This window comes from Tasmannia lanceolata, unplaced genomic scaffold (assembly GCF_043159265.1).
Source record: "Tasmannia lanceolata isolate RefF3 unplaced genomic scaffold, GAP_Taslan_0.1 ptg000019l, whole genome shotgun sequence".
In the NCBI taxonomy this organism is placed as follows: Eukaryota; Viridiplantae; Streptophyta; class Magnoliopsida; order Canellales; family Winteraceae; genus Tasmannia; species Tasmannia lanceolata.
Genome location: NW_027518696.1, coordinates 24,230,148 through 24,257,841, shown reverse-complemented (window position 1 = coordinate 24,257,841; position 27,694 = coordinate 24,230,148). Strand labels below are relative to the sequence as shown.

Here is a 27,694-nt window from a genome sequence, read left to right as displayed (position 1 = left end):
TCTCAGACATTGCTTCTGTTCCAAGAAATGCCATATTTCCCCCTCCTATCAAAGCCTCATAGAATTATAAATCTCCCTCTTCCCCTCTGAATTCATGCATCTCAAAAGCCTGGTTTTGCTTAATCACTCTCTACACCAACTTGGCAGCATGGGGAACAAATTAACCGGGGGTATGTCTATTCATTCCTTCTCCCCTATATCTCATTTCGTCTCCTCTTCCACTTCTCTTCATTAATTGCTCACAGAAAGAACAAAAAAGAAGCCAAAGAGGAATGATACGGTCAAGACTTGTTTCACAGAGGCCAATCTTTGCACTGCCATATTCTGATGATAGCACTCTTCACTTTATTAAAAAGTGAGGAGCGTTAGGTTCAACTTATGGAAATGATTTTTGGGGCACAACATATTTAGGCTGTGGCCCATCTAATGGACAGTTTGGATCATCCTATGGTGCCGGCCATACCTTACTTTTTAATAAAGTGCAAGTGTGATCATCAAAATATGGTAGTGCTGATAACATCTTCCTTTAGTTAATGCCTCCTTTGTTTTGGGTACTGCTAATAACTGGGGGTGTAACTCAGGTCACTTTTGGGAATTTGGGTTGAGCTTTTACCATAAAATGGGGTTGGTTTTGGATAGAGTCCGATTTTGGGTTGAGCTTTTTCAATATGGGTTTGGGTTGATTCAAATACATTTTTTAGAAAAAGCTTAACCGACCCGACCCAAACGCATCCCTACTAATAACATAGCTTATCAACCCATGTTACTACATTGAAAATGCTAAAATGATGGTTGGCCAGCACTTCCTCAACAGTCTCCTACTGGGACCCACATTCTCTAAATGCGCACACACAAGTGATCGGAGTCCACCAAGAAAATCTCAACCATTGATTTTTGTAGGCCTTAATCTGACACAGGAATTACGTTCCCATCATATGATCCTGACCACGTGGGTTGCCTTATGATGATCTATACGATCAACGCTCTTGATTAAACATATTTCCCCATGCAGGACCCAGAGGTTGCCTATGAACGGGCCATGCGCCAAAATTCTCTCACATCTGTTGGTCCCACATATGCCATGTGTACATGATCATATCCATAATCCAAATGGCAAAAATAATTCCAGCCAATTGCCTTTGAGAACAGCTTGATCAGATGATCCTAGGGCCTTGACCCATCAAGCCTCGTTTAGGGTTTTGCAGAGAGAGAACTAAACCATTGATTTTTTATTTTATTTTTGTGGTCGTTTATCTTACGCATAGAATTTCCACCTGGGATGGGACCAAGATCAATGGATGGATCACCTCATGATATCATTTACTAGATCAACGGTCTAAATTGCACATATACATCTCTTGTGGGACGACTCAAAATATTATCCTTATACGCATTGCATATTGATAGAGTGCTACCATCAAAGATGAAAGATAAAAATAACCACTCCCTTGTTTTAATATTGGCACTCATCTTTTGATTTTTAAAACTTCTGATTGCCTGAAGGCAAAGCTCCTTATATATCTACTGTTTGTCATTATCGTTCATGTGGTGCAGGAGGTGAAATCAGGGGGGCGAAAGGCAAGCTAAGTAAGGCGGAAGTTATTATTGATAAGTACTGTGAAAATATAGGGGAAAAGCAATTGGAGAGCGTGTCTGAATTCTACCATGCAGTCTGCAAAGCCGTGGAGTAACTTCTTACCCATCACTAATTTCACTACCCTCGAATTCCCTAGTTATTTTCTATCATATTTTGACAAACATTATATAACTGAACGTTCAGTAGGAGTAATTTTTCAGTAAAATCCTGTTTCTTTTGATTTAAAATGGGCGTAAAATAAATTTTACACCCATTTTTAGGTAGAAAATGAGCATAAAATTTGGTTTATGCACAATTCTAAGTAGGAAAATAGGTATAATATTTGTTTTGTGCGTAAGATTTATTTTTACGCCCATTTTACGTCGTCGAATGATCCCTCACGGGGAAATTTTTACTAGAATGAATCATTTTTAAGCTAGGCCATTGAATGGTAAAGGCAATTTTTAGGTCCCAGAAAGGGGACATGTATGTGGAATCAAGACAATCAAGACCGTTTATCTTTTAGAACATCACGAGGTAACCTTTTAGAACATTATGAGACCCACACGGCCTTGGTCTCATCCCGAACGGACATCTGCGTAAGATAAAGTACCACAAAAAACAACGCACGGTTTAACTTTTCTTTGCAAAACTCTAAACAAGGTTGATGGATCAATGGCCTAGATCATCTAATCAAGTTGTTGGTTTTTCAGAAGTCATTTGAATAAGACAAAGTTTTGCTAAAAGATAAGTCTTATTAAAGACAAAGTCAACTGTAAAAATTGCTATTGCTTTTGCTAGACTTTAAAAATTGGAGAGAAGATTCAGATTAAAGCTTCCCTCTTTGTTTTAAAAGAAAGAATCTTTTGTTTGAATGGAGATTTGAACCCAAGACCTTGAAGTGTGTGCGCTTGTTGTGCTATCTAAACTAAGGCAAAATAAATAGTCCCACATACGAACTTGTGAGAAATTTTCTCATCCATATAAGATGGAGAGTTGGAGAAAAGGCTTGGGCCTTCAAGAGGCTTTAGAATTTGTTGGTTCCTAGGCTTTTGTGAGAGAACAAGCATTTATGTAAAAACACACACGCACGCCGGGCCGTGGTCTGCGGTTTGGGTTTGGGTTTACGGTAAAAATATGACTCTTGGAGAGAAACGTTTTGTCTTTTTAATGGTGTATCTTCCAACAGACACATCTCTATGCGTTTTCTCTCTCTTGATGACTATTCCAAGCAGACACATGAGGTTTATAAAAGGGGACGAGGCAAATTGGTTTTATACAGAAAAAGCCAAGACGTTTTTACATCTTCTGGGTTTCTTACAAAACAAGGGTCTCTGTTTTACTTTTCTGTTCATCATCTCCTTCCTCCGTTCCGTTCCTATTTGAGCACAATTCTACGGTGGTTCTGGGTGGACCAGTCAGCGAGTGCACGTAGACTGGAGCCATATTTGGTTGTTTTATCTTATCTCAGGCTCACTATGTAGAGAATATTTTAAGAAAATTTGGACAATATGATAGTTCACCTACGAAAACACCTTTAAATTGTCAGGTACACCTTAAGAAAAATAAATGTGAGATAGTATCTCAAAAAGAATACTCAAGGATTATAGGTTCAGTGTCATATTTGATGAACTGTACTAGACCTGACATAGCACTAGCAATTAGAAAACTTAGTCAACACACACATAGACCAGGACATGAACACTGGCAGGCTTTGACTAGATTGTTAAGGTACTTAAAGGGTACAATAAACTTTGGACTGCATTTTAAGGGGGTATCCTACTGGCTTAGAGGGCTATAGTGATGCGAATTGGATCTCTGATTTAAGAGATTCAGTGTCTACCAATGGATATGTTTTCACCCTTGGTGGTGGTGCGATTTCTTAAAAATCGGTTAAACAGACATGTAGTACAAGTTCCACTATGGAAGCAGAATTTATAGCCTTAGCCCTAGCAAGAGCTGAAGCTGAATGGCTCATGAATTTTATGGCAGATGTGCCTTTATGGCCAAGGCCAGTTCCCTCGGTGTTTCTACATTGTGACTGCCAAGCTGCTTTAGCCAAGGCCAAAAGTAAGACCTATAAGGGCAAAAGAATGCATATTCGCTTGAGGCATAATTTGGTAAAGCAATACTTGAGTGAGGGAACAATAGCACTCGACTTTGTAAAGTCAGAGAGGAATCTGGCAGATCCTCTGACGAAGCCACAAATAAACAAGGTGGTTTATGAGGCATCACAATGAATGGGGTTAAAGCCTGTGGCATGAACTATTAGTGATGGACACCTAACCTATGTGAAAGGAGATCCCTAGAATTAGGTTCAATGGGTACTAACAAGTCACCGGATGGTTTGTTAACACTATCACCCCCTACTCCTTGATGCAAAATGATGATAGATAGTGTTCACTACAAACGAGTTAGGATGAGTTATAAACTCTTAATCAGTTCATTACCTGTATTGGGTGGAATGTTACTTGCTGTACATACTTGACGACTGACCTAAGTGAATGTGGAGGTCAGGCCGCTTCCTATGAGAATTTAACGCTTAATTCTCTAGAACATTTATGAGAACCAAGAGGGAACAAGGCCAAAATGTTTCAAAACTGTGAATGAATCACCAAAGAATCGAAGTTAGGGTGTGGGTAACAGGTTAGTCGGTTATACTTACGAGGAAAGGTTGAAGGAGTCTAACTCTACCCGTACTCAGTAACGTAATTTGTTTATCCTAAATATCGGTTGAAGTCTAAAAGACACCGGTATGAATCCAATCTATTCTTCTAATGTGCTCAGATACTTGCGTTTCCAAAACTGTAACTGTATTTTTAATCTTGTGGGGGATTGTTGGTTTTTTAAAGTCTTTTGAATAAGACAAAGTTTTGCTAAAAGACAAGTCTTATTAAAGACAAAGTCAAATGTAAAAATTGTTATTGCTTTTGCTAGACTTTAAAAAATTGGAGGGAAGATTCAAATTAAAGCTTCCCTCTTTGTTTTGAAAGCAAGAATCTTTTGTTTGAATGAGGACTTGAACCCAAGACCTTGAAGTGTGTGTGCGCTTGCTGTGCTCTCTAAACCAAGGCAAAATAAATAGTCCCACATAGGAACTTGTGAGAAATTTTCTCATCCATATAAGATGGAGAGTTGGAGAAAAGGCTTGGGCCTTCAAGGGGCTTTAGAATTTGTTGGTTCCTAGGCTTTTGTGAGAGAACAAGCATTTATGTCAAAACACACACGCGTGTGCCGGACCGTGGCCGTGGTCCGGGTTTGGGTTTTGGTTTACAAATAAAAGTATCTTTTTATAATAAAAAAGTTTTAACTTTTAAATCTCTCACGTGTTTGATATTGACACCCCTTTAAAGAGAATGCAAACCGTTTCAAAATACAACGGTAAAAAATATGACAGTTGGAGAGAAACGTTTTGTCTCTTTAATGGTGTCTCTTCCAACAGACCCATCTCTATGCATTTTCTCTCTCTTGATGGCTATTCTCAACAGACACATGGGGTTTATAAAAGGGGACGAGACAGATTGGTTTTATACAGAAAAAACCAAGACGTTTTTACATCTTCTAGGTTTTTTACAAAACAAGGCTCTCTGTTTTACTTTTCTGTTCATCATCTCCTTCCTCCGTTCCATTCCTATTTGAGTACAATTCTAAGGTGGTTTTGGGTGGACCAGTCAACGAGTGCACGTGGACTGGAGCTATTTGGTTGTTTTATCTTGGAGCGTCGGTTCGCGAATCCCGGTTGCACCGGTAGCGGCGGATATGATTCTTAAGGAGAGTGACCACTGGCACGACTCAGCCTTCTCCTTCTCAATCTAATTTCCAAAGGGTTTTCTACATAACAGATAAGTTCTAGTTTATCTCGATTTTTTAGTTACAACAGAAAAATACTTTTGCCTTCAAGTTGGGTTCAAATAAGTCATAGATCAAACCCCTTATAATCCAACAGTTGTTCTCAACGGCATTTGGATGTATGGTTGCCATTTAGATCAACAGATCTGATCACGTAAACAAGTTAGAAGTGAGGCCCAATAAGTCTGTTTTAGGAAGGATTGTAACAACCCCTTTCTTTTCAGCATTTTCCATTCCATAATGTTAACAGAACACTCAACTCAACTATGCCTTTATCCCAAACTAGTTGGGTTCAGATAATGAATCCTTTAGAAAATTTTCATGAAGAAGGTGAAAGAATCTACCCGGCTCAAATTGACTAAGTCTAAATCTGACACTAGTTTGGTTCGTGTCCATGATCATTTTCTTCCATTCTCTCATATCCAAGGTCATGTTCTGTGTTATGTTCCAAGCCATCATGCCTTTCCTCACTGTTTTTACCCAAGTTGTTTTCGGTCTGCTCCTACCTCTTTTTACTCCATCAACTTGGCACGAATTGCTTCTTCTCACTGGAGCATCAAAAGGCCTACGTTGGATATGACAAAACCATCTTAAGTGGTGCTCTCCTCCTCTCCTCAATTGGTGCCACCCCTACCTTTTACGGATGTCTTCATTTTTAATTCTATCTAACCTTGTGTGGCCGCACATCCATCTAAGCATTCACATCTCCACTACACTCATCTTATGCACATGCTGTTTCTTGGTGGCATAACATTCTGAGCCGTGCAACATGGCTGGCCTCACAACCATCTTACAAAACTTTCCCTTCAACTTGGTAGGTATTTTACGGTTGCACAGAACTCCCTAAGTATGCTTCCACTTCAACCAACCTGCTCTTATTATGTGGTTAACATCCTATTCATTCTCTCTTTCATTATGTAAGATTGAACCAAGACAGCGAAAGATATCCCTCTTAGGCACCTCCTGTCCAGTCATATTTACTACATCCTCGCCCCGTCTCCTTACATTACTAAAGTCGCACTCCATATACTATGTCTTAGTCCTACTCAGTCTAAAACCTTTGGATTCCAAAGTACTTTTTCATAACTCTAACTTAGCATTAACTCCTTTGGTTTCATCAATTAATACTATGTCATTTGTAAATAACATACACCGCTGCACCTCATCTTGGATACCCTCTGTAAGTTCATCCATAACTAGCGTAAAAAGATAAGGGCTTAGAGCTAATCCTTGGCACAATCCCATTGTAATTAGAAACTCACTAGACATGCCATATGTAGTTCTGACACTAGTTACTACTCCATCGTACATATACTTAGTCACATCAACATATTTAGTAGGCACTTTTTTCTTTCAAGGACCCACCACATAACACTTTTGTGAACCCTATCATATGCTTTCTCCAAATCAATAAAAACCATATGAGGGTCCTTTTTATTTTCTCTAAATCTCTCTATTAACCGCCAAATCAGGAAGATAGCTTCCATAGTCAATGTTAACAGAACACTAATATATATATATATATATATATATATATATAGAGAGAGAGAGAGAGAGAACATTTCCTACACACTTGTGTAGGTAAGTTACCTACGCACTACCTTAAAATACAGTGGGGGCCCACATTGTTTGGGTGATCCAAACAATTCATTTGAATGGTCCTCACATAGATAGGGTGTGCACTAAAAATCAGATCCATAGGATCATCCTAACCATTCAAACTATGGAGGCAAAAAATGGACTAATTTGTGAAGGTTTATACACGTCCATTTTACCTCCACAAATCGTAGGGTTGGGATGATCCTATGGATTTGATTTTTTGTGGACACCCTATCTATGTGAGGACCATTCAAATGAATTGTTTGGATCACCCAAACAATGTGGGCCCCCACTGTATTTTAAGGTAGTGCGTAGGTAACTTACCTACACAAGTGTGTAGGAAATGTTTTCTCATACATATATATATATATATATATATATATATATATATATATATATATATATATATGTATGTATGGGATTTTCTAAAGTCCATCGCAAAAGGCATTTTGCAGATAGTCTGCTGCATGTCAGACCAGCCACCTTGAGAAGGATGACAAAATCTGGTGAAAAGTGAGCCTCTGTGGCTGGTCTGACATGCGACAGACCATCTGAGAAATGCATTTTGGGATGGACGCTAGCAAATCCCTATATATATATATATATATATATATGAGAGAACATTTCCTACACACTTGTGTAGGTAAGTTACCTACACACTACCTTAAAATACAATGGGGGCCCACATTGTTTGGGTGATCCAAACAATTCATTTGAATGGTCCTCACATAGATAGGGTGTCCACAAAAAATCAGATCCATAGGATCATCCTAACCATTCAAACTATGGAGGCAAAAAATGGACTAATTTGTGAAGGTTTATACACGTCCATTTTACCTCCACAAATCGTAGGGTTGGGATGATCCTATGGATCTGATTTTTTGTGGACACCTTATCTATGTGAGGACCATTCAAATGAATTGTTTGGATCACCCAAACAATGTGGGCCCCCACTATATTTTAAGGTAGTGTGTAGGTAACTTACCTACACAAGTGTGTAGGAAATGTTCTCTCTCTCTCTCTCTCTCTCTCTCTCTATATATATATATATATATATATATATATATATATATATATATATATGAGGAAAATGAGTGTGCGGTCGACCGCACCAAGCTTAGGTGCGGTCGAGGGCCCCAAACTCATGTGGGCCCACTTTGTTAGGATGATCCAAAGCATTCATTTGAAAGGCTCTTACATAGATGGGGTATGTAAATCAGCTCCATAGGATCATCCTAACCCATCCAAAAGTGGAGGGCAAAATGGACAGACACCATTTTCCACAAATATGCCCTTTTTTGCCCTCCACTTTTGGAGGGGTTAGGATGATCCAATGAACCTGATTTTTTGTACACACCCTATCTATGATGGGGCCTTGCAAATGAATGGTTTTGATCAGCACCAAAAATGTAAGACCCATGTGTTTGGGCCCTCAACCGCACCTAAGCTTAGGTGCAGTCGACCGCACAATCTTATTCCTCTCTCTCTCTCTCTCTCTCTCTCTCTCTCTCTCTCTCTCTATATATATATATATATATATATATATATATATATATATATATATGAGAAAAATGTTTGTGCGCTTGAGCGCATATAAGCTAGGGGTGTACTAAAGCATTTTTAGGGATGATCCAAAGCATTCATTTGAAAGGCCCTTACACAGATATGTGTGTGCCAAAAAACAGTTCCATAGGATAATCCTACGGTGTCCATTTGTGGAGGTTAAAATGGATAGACATTATTTCTCCTCGAATCTGCCCATTTTGGCCCTACACAAATGGAAGGGTTAGGATGATCAATGGAGTTAATTTTTTGTGGATACTCTATCTGTGTAACGGCCTTTCAAATGAATGCTTTGGATCATCCCAAAAATGTGGCCCCCATATATATATGAGAAAAGAGTTCTTACTCCCTAGAGTAGATAACTTATCTACTCTGTGGGCTTAAAATATAGTGGGGGCACATTGTTCGGGTGATCCAAAGCATTCATTTGATGGGCCCTCCCATAGATAAGGTGTGCCCAAAAAATCAGCTCCATAGGATCATCCTAACCCTTTGATTTGTGGAGGCAAATATCCTATCCATTTTTTGCCTCCACAAATCAAAGGGTTAAGATGATCCTATGGAGCTGATTTTTTGGGCTCACTCTATCTATGGGAGGGCCCATTAAATGAATGCTTTGGATCACCCAAACAATGTGGCCCCCACTGTATTTTAAGCCCATAGAGTATATAAGTTATTGAAAATACAAGTGTGACAACCCAAGAAGGGGGGTGAATTGGTCAATTAAAATTTTGGGCTTAATTAAATGGATTATTAAAATTAATTTACTATTTAAGCACTAATCAATCTACCCTTGTTCAAATATTCAAGATAATAAAATTTAGGGTTTAGATATTGCTTTAAGCCTATTTGCCCTAACCCTTGTTTTAATAAAATATAAATACAAGAAGGCGTAGAGTTTACCAATCACCACAAAGTACGAAGAAGTGGAGGAGAGAAAGCATCCACAAGGCACAAGATTTATAGTGGTTCGGTCTATCACAAGACCTACTCCACTCTTCCAAGTTTACCTCCTTCGGGCGCTTCACTAAAACAATGAGATTCTTCGAAGGGTGAATCTCAAAGCCGTACACCCGACTCCTCCAACTCCAAAGGGAACAAACCCTTTTTCGCACGAAGCCTTGATGAGGGCACACTCTCTCTTACAACGTCTTCACCTTTCTTAACGGGCCGAAGAGTAGACCCTCACAACGTCTTCACCTTTGTTATCGGGTCGAAGGGAAGACCCTCAAATACAATGAAGAAAATAAATGAAAAACTCTCTTGCCTCTTAGATAGGCGGATTACAAACTTGAAAGCTCACAAACACTCCAAGGGAGATAAAATGTAAAGCCTATGGAGTTCCTCTTGATGGAATGTAAAAATCAAATTCAAAGAGGTTTAGCTTTTGATAAGAAAGTTTTTGCTGAAGGAAAATGGGATTTGATCTTTGTAAAATGTTCAAAAGCTTGTAGAGATAGGTTTTAATCATGTATTTATAGTGTATTTGAAAATATGACTGTTTAGGGTAAAACTGTAAATAACTGGCTTGCAAAAGTCAAGCAGAAAACGCCCCAATGGCTAGTTTGCTCGACCAAGCCATCGTGGTCGCCCGCCCCTATCGGGCGCCCTTTTATATTTTCAAATTTCTTACTGTCGTGGTCGACCGGCTCATGTCAGTCGTCCGGCGAGGCTAACCTGTTTACTCAAAAAATACGGCTCAAAAACCTATCCACGGTCGACTGACCCACGACAGTCGCCCGTCCAAACCCATGACAGAATGGTTCTATTTCAACAGAACCCATTTCACGGTCGACCGGCCAGATAAATTTCTGCAAGTGCTGGGTTTCCAGCTACCTTGCCGCGGTCGCCCGGGATACCACGGTCGACCGGCCCTGTGAAAATTTTCATTTTAACATTAAAAATCAGGGATTTTAGGCTATGGTCTTTGGGCTTAAGTCCTAGGTTTTCAAACACATTTTTCGGTGTGTGTATGGTTTCCAAAGATATAAAATCTTAAGTATGAAAACCTTTTGAAAGTGCCTTTAACATAAAATCAAGAGGACTCCAAATACATTCTAATAGTGTGTACCATTGAGTCTTCTTGAAATGTCTTTACTCCTTTGCACTTCCTTGGACTTCTTCGGCTCGAGTGAACATCTTGAACTTTGTCTTGGCTTTTGTGACTTCCTCCAATCTTCAAATCATGTTGAGAGGTGCATGAGGAGTCATCATGGCATGTTCAACTTCAAGCTCCTTCTTGACACTTGCTTAGGAAACTTATAGGATCTTCATGTTGAGCTTCTTGACTTGAGCATCTTCAAATAAGAATGTCTCCAATGTAGGTGCAAGCTCTTGGTTCCTTTGCTCCTTGATCCACAAGCCATGTAATGTGAAGAATTATGTAATGGCGATTATGACATGAAATTCCTGTATTCAACACAACACCTTAAAGCAACACATCAGTCCATAAATGCTAATCAATTTGGTTTGCTGGCATCAAAATACAAAGGTAAGGTGAACGATTAACCCATGGGAACCCTTGGGCTTACATTCTCCTCCTTTTTTATGATGGCAAACAAATTGATTAGGGAGGTAGGGGATATTAAACAAATAAATGAATAAGCATTAAATACTATAAACAATGAAGCCATGCTCCCCTTACTATATGCAGACGTATAAAATGATAATATAAAGCATGTTGTGCATATACAATTGGACTACCTAATGAATTCCCAAAACTCTCCCCCTTTTGGCAATAGCAAAAAAGGTAGGGATTTGCAAATGAAAGTGTAAGTGGGGTGTCAAGATGCTTAATAGCTTATAGAAGCTATATATATGGTATATGATAAGACATTCAAGCTTATATGATAAGACATTCAAGCTCATATGATGCTTATCAAAATAGAAAACAAAGTATAGTGCATGACAAGTCATTTTTGTTGTTCTAGAGATTTGCAAATTAAGCACAACTATAGGGGAAATAGATCATGTGAGCATATCATAATGATCTATATAAACATGACTTTATGAGTATTTGGTTGTCCCCCTATTTATTTGTCATTCGCCCTAGGTGAAACCTATGTGATAGGGCATGACAGGACACTATGATGGAAAAGGTGAATGATTTGAACACTTGGGCTCCATTAGCAACTTTTGATCATGTAAGTATCTACCTAAGCAAGGATATGCTCAGATCTATGACACAACTATTTAAGTTCATAAGTTGCTTCAAGAAGGGGTTCTCTAGACAGTGAGCAGACAAGTCTCTTCCAGAGCATAAATATGCTCTGAACTATTAACATAACTTTTAGAGATCACTTATTGCTTGTCCTTAGAGATTTACACATATAAAACTGTAAGCTCCCCATGACTATGTGCATTTAATCTAAATGTAATCATTTCAAGCACATAGGCCCTTGATTCGAATCACCTTAACCATTCATAATTTTATGCTCCATTCGAATGAGAATTACAATTTGAATAGGAATGGATGATTATTAGACTCAAGATATGACAATGAAGAGAGCATAGTCTAATAAGCACATGGATAAGGAAATGAGACCAATGAGGTACATATCCATGGCAAATAATGGGACATGTATATATATATATATATATATATATATATATATATATATATATATATATATATATATAGATGAAACAAAGATAGAGCTCCATATTCATGAATCAATGATGGAAGATTGATATCAATTAATATCGCTTGAAATGATAAAAGTGGTATTTGAAAATCTCTCAAAAGAATCTATCCGGAACTCTTCTACTGATGAATGTTTAGAAGAGCTTAGATCAATGCTTGACCCTTTCTTCCATGTAAGGGTAGCATCCTTACAAATCTTCCCGAATTGAGAGATTGGGTACTTGTTTTAAATCTTTCTCCTTATTCAAATGGTCATCCTTAAGAGGATGAGCATGACGTGCACATGCCAGCCTTTAGCCATGAGTCTTTAATTTCCTTAGTCTCTGTTCATCCTTCACTGTGGAAGAATGTAGAGATGGATAGAGAAAAATTGAGTACATCTACCATCTTATTATATCCGGCACAATGGAAGGAGACAAGTACCATAGACAAGCTGCGAAGGACATATGATTTGAGTGGAGTCTTCCGAAGCTAAAATCTTGGAAGAGATGATGGGACATGATAAGCTCAAAGAGTTAACTCTCTCCCAAGAAGTTGTCATTGGCCTTTGGTAAAACATATAAGGCAAGGCATGACAATATAAAATGCTATAGATAAAACTGTAAAGTATAGCCATTGGATCTTATCATGATGAAAAATATCTTTATCTTCAAAAACACATGATAAGAAACAACTTCATAGGCAATGAGATAAATAGCTCAAGCACTATCCTATGAAGGAGAGTTCAAGAGATTTTGAAACTCTAGAACACAATTCTTTTCATTGGAAATGATGAAACAATAAGAGTATATCCAAGATAAGTATAAAGCCTACGAAGATAAGGCATTAAGGCTCAGGCAAAGGGTACTTGCCATACATGAGAAATGATATAAAACTAGAAGGCATAGGACAAGACCCAAATACACTACAAATGGAGCAATAGGGCTCCAAATCAGTGCACTTATCATATGTAATGTGATATACATATTAATCAACATATGATAAGATAGATGGACAGACATTTACATATATATGGCTCCCCCTTTATTAGAGACTCATACAAAGTATGAATCCAAAGGGCTGTCCAACCACATAGTCACCAAGGGGTTTATAGATAAATGATTTATAATCAACCCTTGGGCTACAAATGCATGATTGCTAGGAGTAATCAAGTAAAACTAAAAGAAATGACAGCCTAGCAAACCATGCACCCCCTAATTAAGTGCATATAAATATCATATATATAAGTGACACTTCAATGCACATATGGCTTGTCATTGTGAAGATGTTGGCTAGAAGCCAAAGAAATTAGATGTTTTAATTAAAGAGATGAAACTTACTAGGTAAGAGGACTAAGAGTACCAATTGAGTAGCTTCTAACCTTAAGTTTACCATCTTTACCATGAAGCTAATGCCTTACAAGGGGAATTAACTATAGATTATATACATATGGCTATTTAGCACAAATCTATAGGACTAAGACAAATGACAAGTAGACTATAAAGGATTATGTCTGAGAGGGACATCCATGGCTCATGCAAGTGATAATATATCACTTATGGTAGGCATGAGCAAGATATGGCATTTTAAGCCTCCATGGATAGTCTATGAAGATTGGACACAAGCAACATGACATACAGAGTTCATGGTCCAAACCTCTACATCTACATCCACAAACCACTAATGAAAGGGTAAGGCATTAAGCACAAAGTGCATAAGCCCATAGAAAACCAAAATATGACGGAGACAAGTGTTCCCATCACAATGTATTGCATGTCAACCACCATAATGTGTGAGTGCCCACCAATGATACTAGATTCCTATAACATTTTCAACTTTACTCAAATGAGTTTCATATATTGAATCTAGACTCATTTCCAACTTCCCTATATAATATATTCTTATATGAGGTTAGAGAGAGATCCAAGGACTCTTTTAGAGAATATCAAGAGATGAGTACCTTGTGCAAATGCATTCCAAAATGAACTACTATAACTAGATAGTTTCATCTTAGTCATGAGAGGATATCATTTTAGACTCTATTTGGAACACATCAACTTTAACCTACTAAGATTTCTTATGCATTTAATGATAATCATTAAGCACACAAGAATGGGTTTGAAGGACAACTAGGTGCAAAGTAATAGACATGATTACTCACCTAGGGCACAAGAGATGTCTAGGAAAGGATTTGAGTAAATTTCCTTAGACATGGCTTTAAACTTTTTAATCTAGCTAGAAATGATATTCAAACCAAGTTGAATATTCTAAGATCTAGCAAATGCCAAAATTGTCCTAGATAGAGTTCAAATATGGAGGAAATTGACTTGATAGATCAAGTTGAACTCAAGGGCAATGAAATGGTTGATTTTCATAGAAGCACACACATGGTTTTCACATTGAATTTTCTATTGTAGATTTTCTTGTGGATGAATACTAAGTGCAAGAAGATTTATTATGTGATGTAAGCACTTAGACCAAACATACAAGAATAATATTCAACAAAAGCACAAAAATATAGTCTATAGAGATGTATTCTAGTTTTCTACATAGACTAAGAATAAGAATAATGTGATCATGAAAACACAGTGAGCAAAGATACATTCTATTAAATCATATACAAAGATGAGTATCTAAGCTCAAAAATAAAATGATATATCGTTTGAGCACTTGTGATCTAGATACAATAAATGCAACATTGAAATGGTATCTAGAGAGAATTCAAATGATATAACAATTAAAGCACAACCCATTTCATTAACATATTCAATGAATAGTTCTAATGGGGAATTTTAGAACCCAAATTCCTTTGGTTCCACCTAAGTTTGTTTGAGGGAGTGTATCTTTTCTTATCCAAACAAACGTGTTTGACTTCACAAATCTAAGCATACATCTAGATTTATGATGTCCTAATTTACCACATGATGACAAACATGTTTGTCTTTCTCTTCTTGCAATCTTTGGTCCTTTATGGAAAGTCCTTCATTTACTAAATTTATCTCATTGACTTGATTTTCAAGGCAATTTATTTGTTGAGATAAATAGCATTCAATTTTTCTTCATTTTCACAAACAAGTATATATTTTTTCATTTAAATCCTTGTCTGTGTTTTCAAAGCTTTTATTTTCTATTTCAAAGGCATTGCATCTTTTAATTAAGTCATCATTTTTATTTATCAAAATTTTGCTCAATTGACTTAATTTTTCATTTCTTTTCAAACTTTCATTTACTTCTGATTTTAAATTATCAATTTGAATTTCTAATCGGAGATTGAATGTTTGAAAGAATTTTCATTTGCAAAAGATTTTGTAAAGTCTCTTTTTGTCCAATAATTTTATCATTTGAAAAGAGACAAACATTTTTCTCAAAAATATTTTCTAATGAAGTCCAAATATCTTTTGCATTGATGCATGTTGAAATTTTCTCAAAAATATTTGGATTTATACCACAATACAAAGTAATCATTGCCTTTGAATTCAAGAAAAATAATTTTAAATCATTTTTAGTACTTTTTCTTGAAATAGAAAATCCCCTTTCAATGACATCTAATATGTCATAATCTATGGATTTAAGATAGGCTAATATTTTAATTTTCCAAGCTCTAAAATTAGTTCCATCGAAGAATGGAGGAATTAGAGCGGATTGGCCTGGCTCGAAATTCATTTGGATTTCACGGATCATTCTCTTGTAGATTTTAAATTTAAAAATCTCTTTAAGAGCCTTAGCTCTAATACCAAATAAAAATACAAGTGTGACAACCCAAGAGGGGGGTGAATTGCTCAATTAAAATTTTTGGCTTAATTAAATGAATTATTAAAATTAATTTACTAATTAAGCACTTATTAATCTAACCCTTGTTCAAATATTCAAGATAATAAAATTTAGGGTTTAGATATTGCTTTAAGCCTATTTGCCCTAACCCTTGTTTTAATAAAATATAAATACAAGAAGGGGTAGAGTTTACCAATCACCACAAAGTGCGAAGAAGAGAATGAGAGAAAGCATCCACAAGGCACAAGATTTATAGTGGTTCGGTCTATCACAAGACCTACTCCACTCTTCCAAGTTTACCTCCGTGGGGCGCTCAATTAAAACAATTTCGAATGGCGAATCTCGAAGCCGTACACCCGACTCCTCCAACTCCAAAGGGAACAAACTCCTTTTTTGCATGAAGCCTTGATGAGGGCACACTCCCTCTTCCAAGGTCTTCACCTTTCTTAACGGGCCGAAGAGTAGACCTTCATAGCGTCTTCACCTTTGTTACTGGGCCGAAGAGAAGACCCTCAAATACAATGAAGAAAATAAATGAAAAACTCTCTTGCCTCTTAGATAGGCGGATTACAAACTTGAAAGCTCACAAACACTCCAAGGGAGATAAAATGTAAAGCCTATAGAGTTCCTCTTGATAGAATGTAAAAATCAAATTCAAAGAGGTTTAGCTTTTGATAAGAAAGTTTTTACTCAAGGAAAATGGGATTTGATCTTTGTAAAATGCTCAAAAGCTTGTAGAGATAGGTTTAATCATATATATATAGTGTATTTAAAAATATGACCATTTGGGGTAAAACTATAAATGGCTTGAATAAGTCAACCAGAAAATGCCCAACGGCTAGTTTGCTCGACCGCGGTGGTCGACCAAGCCATCGTGGTCGCCCACCCCTATCGGGTCGCCCTTTTATATTTTTAAATTTCTTACCGTCGTGGTCGACCGGCCCATGGCGGTCGTCTGGAGAGGCTAACCTGTTCACTCAAAAACTTATCCACGGTCAACCGACCCACGGCGATCGCCCGCCCAAACCCATGATAGAATGGTTCTGTTTCAACAGAATCCATTCCGCGGTCGACCGGCCAGATAAATTTCTGCAAGTGCTGGTTTTCCAGCTACCTTACCGCGGCTGCCCGGGATACCCCTAGTCGACCGGCCCTGTGAAAAATTTCATTTTAACATTAAAATCAGGGATTTTGGGCTATGGTCTTTGGACTTAAGTCCTAGGTTTTCAAACACATTTTTGGTGTCTATATGGTTTTCAAAGATATAAAAACTTAAGTATGAAAACCATTTGAAAACCTTTTGAAAGTGCTTTTTACATAAAATCAAGAGGACTTCAAATACATTATAATAATGTGTACCATTGAGTCTTCTTGGAATGTCTTTGGTCCTTTGCACTTCCTTAGACTTCTTCGACTCGAGTGAACATCTTGAACTTTGTCTTGGCTTTTGTGACTTCCTTCAATCTTCAAATCATGTTGAGAGGTGCATGAGGAGTCATCATGGTATGTTCAACTTCAAGCTCCTTCTTGACACTTGCTTAGGGAACTTGTGGGATCTTCATGTTGAGCTTCTTGACTTGAGCATCTTCAAATAAGGATGTCTCCAATGTAGGTGCAAGCTCTTGGTTCCTTTGCTCCTTGATCCACAAGCCATGTGATGTGAAGAGTTGTGTAATGGCAATTATGATGAAATTCCTGTATTCAACACAACACCTCAAAGCAACACATCAGTCCATAAATGCTAATCAATTTGGTTTGCTAGCATCAAAATATGAAGGTAAGGTGAATGATTAACCCATGGGAACCCTTGGGCTTACAGTTATCTACTCTAAGGAGTAGGAAGTCTCTCTCTCTCTCTCTCTCTCTCTCTCTATATATATATATATATATATATATATATATATATAACAGAGAGATAATAGAGTTGCTGCCCTCGAGCACAAAAACAAGGTGGGCCCACATTTTGGGTGGGATCCAGAGCATTCATTTGATGAGCCCTTTCATGGGTAGGGTGTCCACCAAAATCAGCTCCATTACTGTCCATTTTTTGCCCCACAAATGGACACCCATTGGTGATCCAATGGAGCTGAATTATGGTATGCTCCCCATCCATGATGGGGCCATCCAAATAAATGGTTAGGATCACCCCCTCAATGTCCCCACCCCCTGTTTCTGTGCTTGAGCGCAGCTAAGCTTAGATGCGCTTGAGCGCAACAACTCTTTTCTCATATATATATATATATATATATATATATATATATATATATATATAGAGAGAGAGAGAGAGACACAGAGACAGAGAGGAAAGCGTTCCTAAGCTATAGCTTAGATAAGCTTCTCTAAGCTATAGCTCAAAAACACATGTGGCCCCACCTTTTTTGGGGAGCCAAAGCATTCATTTGGAAGGCCCTTCCATGGATAGGGTGTGTACCAAAACTTAGCTCTATAGGATCATCCTAACCCTGCCATTCATTGAGGGAAAACATGGGCAGAAAAATGGATAAACAGTGTTCGTCCATTTTCCACTCCACCTTTGATTGGGTTAGAATGATCCTATAGGGCTGATTTTTTGTACACACCCTATCCATGGAAGGGCCTTCCAAATGAATGCTTTGGTTCCCCTAAAAAATGTGGGGCCACATGTGTTTTTCTATAGCTTAGGAATACTTTCCTCAAAAATATATATATATATATATATATAGAGAGAGAGAGAGAGAGAGAGAGAAAGAGGGAAAATTGATTATGGAGGGTAGAGCAAAAAATAGAGGGGGCCCACATTATTTCTGTGATGCAAACCATTCATTTGATGGGCCCTGACATAGATAAGGTGTGCCCCAAAAATGAGCTCCCTAGGATCATCCCAACCTTTTGATTTGGGTTAGTTAAAATGGACGGGTAGAAATTTCCACAAATCTGTCCATTTTTAACCTCCACAAATCCAAAGGACAAATTTGGATAGGTAGAAGATAGGTGAATTTACTTATTTTTTGTTGGTGAATACAATTTCCATAATAGCATTTCGAACAATTGTGGAACCTAAAAGAAAGAAAGGCATAGGAATCATTATTTTTTGGGATAAAAAGGGGGCAATATAATAAAACATCCATAACTATCTCATTTCAAGTACAAATCAAGTTAAATCTGTGTCTATCTGCTTATTTCGAAGTTTTCTTTCAAACGCAACAAACGGCATCGAGAAAGTCAAAGGGATGAAATAGTTCTGGTCTGTTTTCTAAAAGGGTGAAAGAAAGCCTGGATCCGAACGAACACCCACGAAGCAGGGGAGCTTAGCTATCAATAGCCGGCCATAGCTCGAGGGGCCTGCCGCGGGAGCTCTGTCTCACTTTAGGCGCAGGGCTAATAAGGGCTAAGAGAGGGATATTATTGGCTGGCAGTTTCCCAATCCTTCTCTCATCGAGAAAGGTCTCCTTTCGTAGGCTCGACCCCGGGCTGGCCAATCGTTTTAATCGATCGTTGTTGAAATCCTATTTTCGTTCTCTTGTTTTTTTTACCCAAGCCCATTTTGTCACCAGAGGTTTCTATTGTATCAATCTACCCTTGGGGACAGACAGACCGGGAAAACAGCAGTAGCCACAGATACTATTCTCAATCAAAAAGGGGTTACGTCACGTACGAAACTTAATAGTATACCACTTCTGCGAATGGCTCGTAATGCTGCATCTCTTCCGAGACCAGGACCCTTTATCATGACTTCTGCTCGTTGCATACCCTGATCCACTACTGTACGAATAGCATTTCCTGCTGCGGTTTGAGCAGCAAATGGTGTCCCTCTTCTATAAGTCAGGGCATCTTTAAAAGTCTGATCAAGCGGAGAGGTACACGGCGGAAGACTTTCCTTCAGTTGATCGGTCCCGAACTAAGACGCTCATTTCGGGCTTCCATGGATTCGATCGTGGTTTACAATTATAGCTTTCACACCTGTGCATTTGGGAACATTTCCCAGATAAAGTAAAGAAAGGGCAAGAGTCAAAGAAAAGGCGATGGGTCAATTCTGTTCCACTTAATCCCTCTTTCATGGCCACATATCTTTCCGACTAAGGAATGGGAAATCTTTCTCCTGTTACATGAATCAAATGTTTCATTTCATCCGGGCGCACACAACTGAAGATAATGATAACCACTTTTTGATGACCAGCAAGCACTTTTGAGTGGCTTTATCGAGATCAGAAGCGAATTGTGCAAAGGCTTATAGCTCTGCGAATTGAGCCAGTTCCAATTTTGATTTACGAGCTACATATTTCATGGCTTTAATTTGAGCTGCGGATCCTACTCTCGAGATGAATCGGACAAATATGGGAATTTCAATTACTCAACTAGTATCGATTGATAAGGGACAGACATATGTAGAGTGATCGGCGGTATCGTATCACCCTATTCAGGATTCCAAGAATAGAGACCATACGGGTCTGGACCGAGATTTTCTTATCCGCTGTCGGGCCGGAACATTCATGAATCGGCCTTCAATACATTAGTCATCCCTTCCATATGAGAAAAGAGTTTCTACACACTAGTGTAGATAAGTTATCTACACACTAAAATACAGTGGAGGCCACATTTTTGGATGATCCAAAGCATTCATTTGATTGGCCCTCACATAGATAGGGTGTGACCAAAAAATCAGCTCCATAGGACTATCCCAACCCTATGATTTGTGGAGGTAAAATGGACGTGTATAAACCTTCACAAATCCGTCCATTTTAACCAACCCAAATCAAAGGGTTGGGATGATCTTAGGGAGCTGATTTTTTGGGCATACCCTATCTATGTCAGGTCATATCAAAAGAATGCTTTGGATCACCAAAACAATGTGGGCCCCCACTATTTTTTGCCCGACCGAGTAGATAAGCTTATCTGCTCGACCCTCCACAATCACTTTTCCCATGTGTGTGTGTGTGTGTGTGTGTGTGTATGTATGTATATGTGTTTATATATATATATATATATATATATATATATATATATATATATATATATATATATATATATATTATAGTGTTCCTACGTTGCTCAGATAAGTTATCTGAGCAGCTGCTTCAAAAACTCATGTGGCCCACATTTTTTGGGTGATCCAAAGGATTCATTTGAAAGGCCCCTCCATGGATAGGGTGTGTACCAAAAATCAGCCCTATAGGATCATCCCAACCCAATCAAAGGTGGAGGGGAAAATGGACAGACACTGTTTCTGACCATTTTTTTTCTCCGTAAATGGCAGGGTTAGGATGATCCCAAAGGTCTCATTTTTTGTACAAACCCTATTCATGGAAGGGCCTTCCAAATGAATGCTTTGGATCACCCCAAAAATGTGGGGCCACATGAGTTTTTGAAGCAGCTGCTCAGATAAGCTATCTGAGCAGCTGCGCAGGAACACTTTACTCATATATATATATATAGCAGAAGACAGAAGAGAAAATGAAAGAATTATTTGAATTTCTCCCAAAATTCTATGAGAATTACACATCACTTTTTTTTTTACCTTTTTTAACAAAGGCACCCATTCAACCCACATAGTTTCAATCCTACCCCTTCCTTTATGCTTTTTAACAAAGGCACCCATTAAAGCCACATAATTTCAATCCTACCCATTTTTGTAATTATTTGAAAAAGCAAATCATGATTTGCTAGCCACCTTCTTCAAAGGCTACGTCTCGCCCATCCTTTGCAATTAGACGTGGTGAAAAACTGCACGGAAATACTATTTCTTGAAAGGTGGCTAGCAATAATAAGTACCGAAAGAAGCTGGCAATAACAATCATTAAGTAGCATAGTTTTGGAGGGAAATTACAGACAACGGGTACCTGTATATGACAATTACAGAAAAAACTACAAAGAAGAGGTATTGAAATATGACAATTACGAAAAACTACTTTTCCTTAATAATTTTTTGAGAATATTACGAATTCTACACACCTTTAAAAATATTTACGAATTCCGGGCACCTTAAGAGGAACAACATATTATGGAAACCTCTATACATTGGAAGGCTAGGATCAGCCTATGGAAATGATTTTACGGGCACAACGTATTGATATTGTGTTTCATCACGTGGACGGTTTGGATCAACCTATGATGTGGTCCGTACAGTTCTTTGTCGGCACGTGCATTGCACGGGGTTTTTTACTAGTGTGTGTGTGTGTGTGTGTGTGTGTACTACTATATAGCAAAAGAGAAAATAAGAGAATTTTGTCCATTTAACACGTCAATGTGGATGATTTTTACCGTTTTTTGCCCTCCCCACATATATGTACATTCTATCTATGTGAGGGTAAAAAAGGTATGAATGTTCGGAATTATTTGCAAAATCTGTGGCATTAACACCTCGCTGGTAATTTCGAATATTGATTTGCTAGCCACCTTCTCCAAACGCTATGTCTCGCCCATCCTTTGCAATTGTATGTATTCAGAGATTTGTCTTATTAGATGTGATGAAAAACTGCACGGAAATACTATTTCTTGAAAGGTTGCTATCAATAATACGTAAAGAAAGAAGCTAGCAATAATAATCATTACGTAGTAAAGTTTGGGAGGGAAATTACGGACAACGGGTACCTGGATATGACAATTATGGAAAAAACTACAAAGAAGAGGTATCAAAATATGACAATGACAAAAAACTACTTTTCCTTATTAATTTTTTGAGGATATTACGAATTCTGCACACCTGTAAAAATATTTACAAATTCCGGGCACCTTCAGACAAACAACAGATTATGAAAACCTCTATAGATTGGAGGGCTAGGATCGCCCTATAGAAATGATTTTACAGGCACAACATATTGATGTCGTATTCCATCACATGGACGGTTTAGATCAACCTATGATGTGGTCCGTACAGTTCTTTGTCGGCCCGTGCATCACACGGGGTTTTTTACTAGTATATATATATATATATATATATATATATATATTGTGGTATGGAACGAATTGTAATACATGAGTCTTATACATCAGTCACCCAATAATATATTTAGTAGGATTTTTTCATGACCTTAGAGATAACATAATTCCAATGATTTTTTTAATGCATATACAAATGAATATGCATAAAATAATTTATTATTATTATTTTCCTTGCAGAAATATCAACAATGAACTGGGGGGTACACAAATCTGTTTACCAAATATGGAAGATCTCAAAAAGGTGAGGAAGAATCTCTCTCTCTCTCTCTCTCTCTCTCTCTCTCTCTCTCTCTCTCTCTCTCTCTCTCTCTCTCTTTTCTCAGTTAATGAAGAAAACTAACAACCAAAGAAAATAATTTTCCTCGGCCCTAGAAGCACAATTGAGAAAAAACTAACTCAAAACTCATCCTTCTTCTCTAACTTAATTTTAACATTTCCATTTGTCCATGCCACCTAGTTCATCATAAAAACCCATCACAAAATATTTAATGTGAAGCCTTTAAAAATGCATCTAAAGATTGCATCCATTAAGTGTAAGATCTTATGTGGGCAATCATTGATCTATGATTGACGGTCTAGATTGAAGAATGAGATAAAAAGTGAAATGACTAATTACCGGCTGACTACAGTGATAAGGGTATATAGGTAAGCATCTCATCTCGTCCTCTTGAGACATGGATGGTTAGTGTGTAGCCCAATTCAACTACATTAATTAAGTGAATAATGTAGTCAGTTAAATAGATTAATCCAAATAGAGTTTTATTGTGGATAGAAATCTAGGAGGCCTTTCCTATAAATATAAGGTTGGTCTTTGCTGCCATATAACTTGAGCAAAGGAAATCTACCTTAGCAGAGATTAGACAAACCAGAGAGGTAGCATAAGATCCAACCCGGTCGATCCTCGCCATGGCCGATCGAGGTATGTTTTCAATCTTTCTTTATATTCTAGTCATTTGCATGGTTAGATCCTTAGATTAATATATTTGTAGTGTTTTTATTACAGATATTGTGTTTAGGATCATGGCTTTTTCTGTGTATGTTGAGTGAATACCATGATCCTAGGTTTACATTGAGCATCACTAAATGTTTATCAATCTTGATATCAAGATTGGCCTTGCATTGGAAAGTGATCTCCTACACCTATTGTCATGGAACTGGGTATCCTACACATGGAATTCATCATATAATATTAACATTTTTCTTCCTCTGCTCATCCAGGAAAACATAGAACATGGGGTGAAAATCCTCCGTTCTCAAAAAAGTATAAAATTCTCCAATTCATGAATAAGAAATCGTGTAGTGTACAATAGAGACTTAGCTTCAAATTGCTTAACACAACATCAACTTGAATTTTCTTTACGAAGTAATCTCTTCTTGAATTAACCATGCAGAAGATTCTTCGAGGTTTCTTTATAACATGAATGTCTTATAAGTGTTCATTGCAAAAGGAACGCAAACAATGATCTTGAGTAATAAATCTTTGAGAAGTCCATTGCAATTCATTCACGGTGACATTTAGAAACGTATACCTATAGTCGTTCCAGGTATAATGCATATAAAACTATAATAGAGCAGCAGAAAGCAACCATAGAGTTAGAATCAAAAGTTCATAATGTGATCACAACACAAATGTTCAAAACTAATACAAACTCCCGTTATCCAAAGCCATTATGGTTACCCACGAACTTCATGCATCTGATCTTTACGAACCTTAGGTGGTAAGGTTTTGGTCATGAATATGCCAACCCGTGTGTTACTCATGTGTTCTATAGACATTGTATAATTCTAATACCACAATATAAGTATTTATTGTATAAAGAACACAAACAATGATCTTGGGGATAATGTTAGGTACCTTACCAATATGCCAAACGCTCTAGAGCTGATGGAACGCATTAGGCAAGGACCTTTAAACATGTCCCATACCAGGCTGGGTCCCACCTAGTCCCATACCTAGGCAGGCCGCCCCCACTCTGGACCTCTAGCATTCCACCACGCTTCTGAATACATCATCCTCGGTGGCCCACACTGTGACAGATTTCACTATGGCCTTTTTTCTGGTAGCCCTTTCCACAGGTCGCCCCTTCCACGGCGGCCCTCTCTGTGGCAACTTCTCTTAGGTAGCTTTCACTTTGACTTTTTTTTTTTACCAAGTAGCCCTTTCCAAGTAATCCTCTCCACAGGTCACGCCTTCCATGACTTGAACATGGGACATGGTGGCTGTTCTAATACCAAATATTAGGTACATTACCAATACACCAAAAGCTCCAGAGCTGATGGAATCCATTAGCCAAAGACCTTTAAACCTTACCCATACTATGCTCGATTCCTTCTAGTCCCATACCAAAGCAGGTCGCCACTCAGGACCATAACAGATAAATATTTGTGGAAACACTGGATTCACGATGATTATTAGGAAGGCATAAATATAGCCATTCCCCTCACTTTCGTTTCTTTGCACCAATGATTTCATTGTCGTTCCAGTTAGATGAGGCTTCAAGAATGCTTGGCGGATCTCCTTGAATCTTCTCACTTCACGCCCTAGGCAATGGGCATCATCCCTTTTGCTAATGTGTTTGTCCTGGAGTATGAACTCATGAAAAGGTCTCTTGAAGGTGTGCATGAGCAGGGGCCTGGGATTTTCCTTCATAGAGTTAGGACGGGAGGATATCCCACCACGCCTCTCCTCTTCCAACTCAACTTCCTCATTCTTACGTTTCCATCTGATAAACTTCATGTAGTTAGTTTCAAAAGAAACTCATATACGGTTTATAATATCTTTTGCCAATCGATCATTGTCATTGATCTTTACCAAGGCCGCTAAAGGTTAGGATTATTTCTAACATGTTTTTCATACATTCATCATCATAATCGAAAAGCTCGGGCTTTCACAATGGAAACCATTTGGAAACTCCATAATTTGTCCATAACAAGAACACTCCTTGACACTAGTGCAAAATGAGAACCACATGAAATTATTCCTAGTCCAAATTCACCAGAGAAACAATTGGATTGCTTTTCTTCAACTTTCAACCTTACAAGGCCTCAACATAAAGATTCTCATCATATTCATCCTTTGTACTATTTTTTGAACTCCATTTTTTGACATAAAATGGGTATAAAAAAAATTTAAACCGGTTTTTCCAACTTTAAAATGGGTGTAATTTTTTTTTTTGTTAAATAGAAACACATCTTTAATAACATAAGCTAGCCAAGAAAACGAATTCCTTCATGTCAATCTTGACATTTTTCAAATTCTACACCACCATCCTAGAAGTTTGAACCACTATTTTGGGTTTCTCATTAATGATTTTGCGTTCAACTTCCTTTGAAACCACTTTGGAAGATGTAACAAGAGCCGATCAAATCTAAAACCCAATCTTTATCAATCAAAAGAAATATGTAGGCATGAGGAAAGCTATCTGTACAACCTTTATAAAAATGATACAATTAAGAAAACTAAATGAGATGAATTTATGATTTCTGGGTCAACCCTGTCCCTACTAATAAGGAAAAGTTTTCTACTAAGAATAAACTTGAAATTTTGTTTCCCTCAAAGATTTGATGATTCAAACTCCCCTTTAGCTTCTCCTCTCAAAAGTTTAAGAGTTAAAAATTATTTTTTTTTTAAACTTAAAAATCATTCCAACACTTAATGCAACAACAACACCCTCTCCCAATTTTAAAATCCAACTTAAGACATGATCATTCTCAAAATACAACAGAAAAGTAAAAAATACAACAGCAACATTCTCTCCCAATTTTAAAATCCAACTTAAGACATGATCATTCCCAAAATACAATAGAAAAATAGAAAATGACCAAAATATCATTAAGACTTTTACACTTCACGTACCAAAAATGCTCATATTCAATGAACAAAATGCTTAATATATCCATGAGTAAATCGAAAATAACATAACCAACCACCCAATGTTTTATATTCTCATGAACTCTTATCAAAGAATTTGAAAAGTACAACTTGAGTAAAGCCTCAACAACTGAGTGAAGTCTCAAAAAAATTTGTTTCCACAAAAAAAAAAGTGTATTTTAGGGTAGGCAACCAAGAAAAATTATTCTATGGAAAGCGGAGCTGAAAAGGAGGAAGGAAAGAGACTTGATAGGGCACAAGTGAAGATAGCATGAGCAATCCCTAAAAACAGTGAAAAATACGCTAATTCAAAATTTCTTTTTCTTGTTTTTCAGGGTCTTTTCATGCTCCTTCACTCCCATCCTCTCAATTCTCTCCTCCCATCTTCCGTAACCGGCTCAACTAATATTCTATGGAATATTATTTTTTCATAGTTGCCAAACATGCCCTAAGTAGTGTTGAGGCACTATATTATTTCAATAATCCTATAATAAATAGTCATTTGAAATATTTTGAGGTATTGATGCAATGTTACAATACATAAATAGATTACCTTACAATAGATGTTATTTGTTGCAGAGCTACAATGAATCAAGAGGAAAGGTGACAAAGGACCAATTTGCAATGATCATTCAAAATCTTATCCCTCAAACACATATTATAGGAAGAGGAACCCAAGAGATACTCATGTACATATTTGGAGTTCCCATAACATCACTCCTTTTTAAGAGGGGTATAATGCCTGATATTGTATCAGATGATATTTTCATCCCAATAGTCACTTCTGCTACTGTCTTTGTTCTTGCTAAGTTGAATAAGATATGAAAGTCATGTAATGTTTTCTTTGTATTCCATGTAAAAAACTGGGAAATTCTTCATTATTTAATAAAAAAGATAAAAATATACTGGAGAACATTTATGGATT

At 37.5% G+C, this 27,694-nt stretch overlaps 1 protein-coding gene across 1 annotated transcript; it reads left to right on the top strand.

Annotated features, from left to right (window-relative positions):
* Positions 1 to 14: 14 nt before the first annotated feature.
* Positions 15 to 27,694, top strand: LOC143853486 (uncharacterized). Its single transcript, XM_077363274.1, has 4 exons — positions 15 to 170; positions 1,555 to 1,687; positions 23,076 to 23,139; positions 27,349 to 27,694. The coding sequence occupies exons 1-4, from the start codon at positions 95 to 97 to the stop codon at positions 27,592 to 27,594; spliced, it is 519 nt and encodes a 172-aa protein (XP_077219389.1). The 5' UTR covers positions 15 to 94; the 3' UTR covers positions 27,595 to 27,694.

Excerpts from the sequence above, each read along its gene's own strand:
- LOC143853486 (XM_077363274.1), top strand. The coding sequence starts at position 95 with ATGCATCTCAAAAGCCTGGTTTTGCTTAATCACTCTCTACACCAACTT. Across the intron at positions 171-1,554 it reads GGGGAACAAATTAACCGGGG|GAGGTGAAATCAGGGGGGCG; the intron begins GTATGTCTATTC and ends CATGTGGTGCAG. Across the intron at positions 1,688-23,075 it reads GCAGTCTGCAAAGCCGTGGA|AAATATCAACAATGAACTGG; the intron begins GTAACTTCTTAC and ends TTTTCCTTGCAG.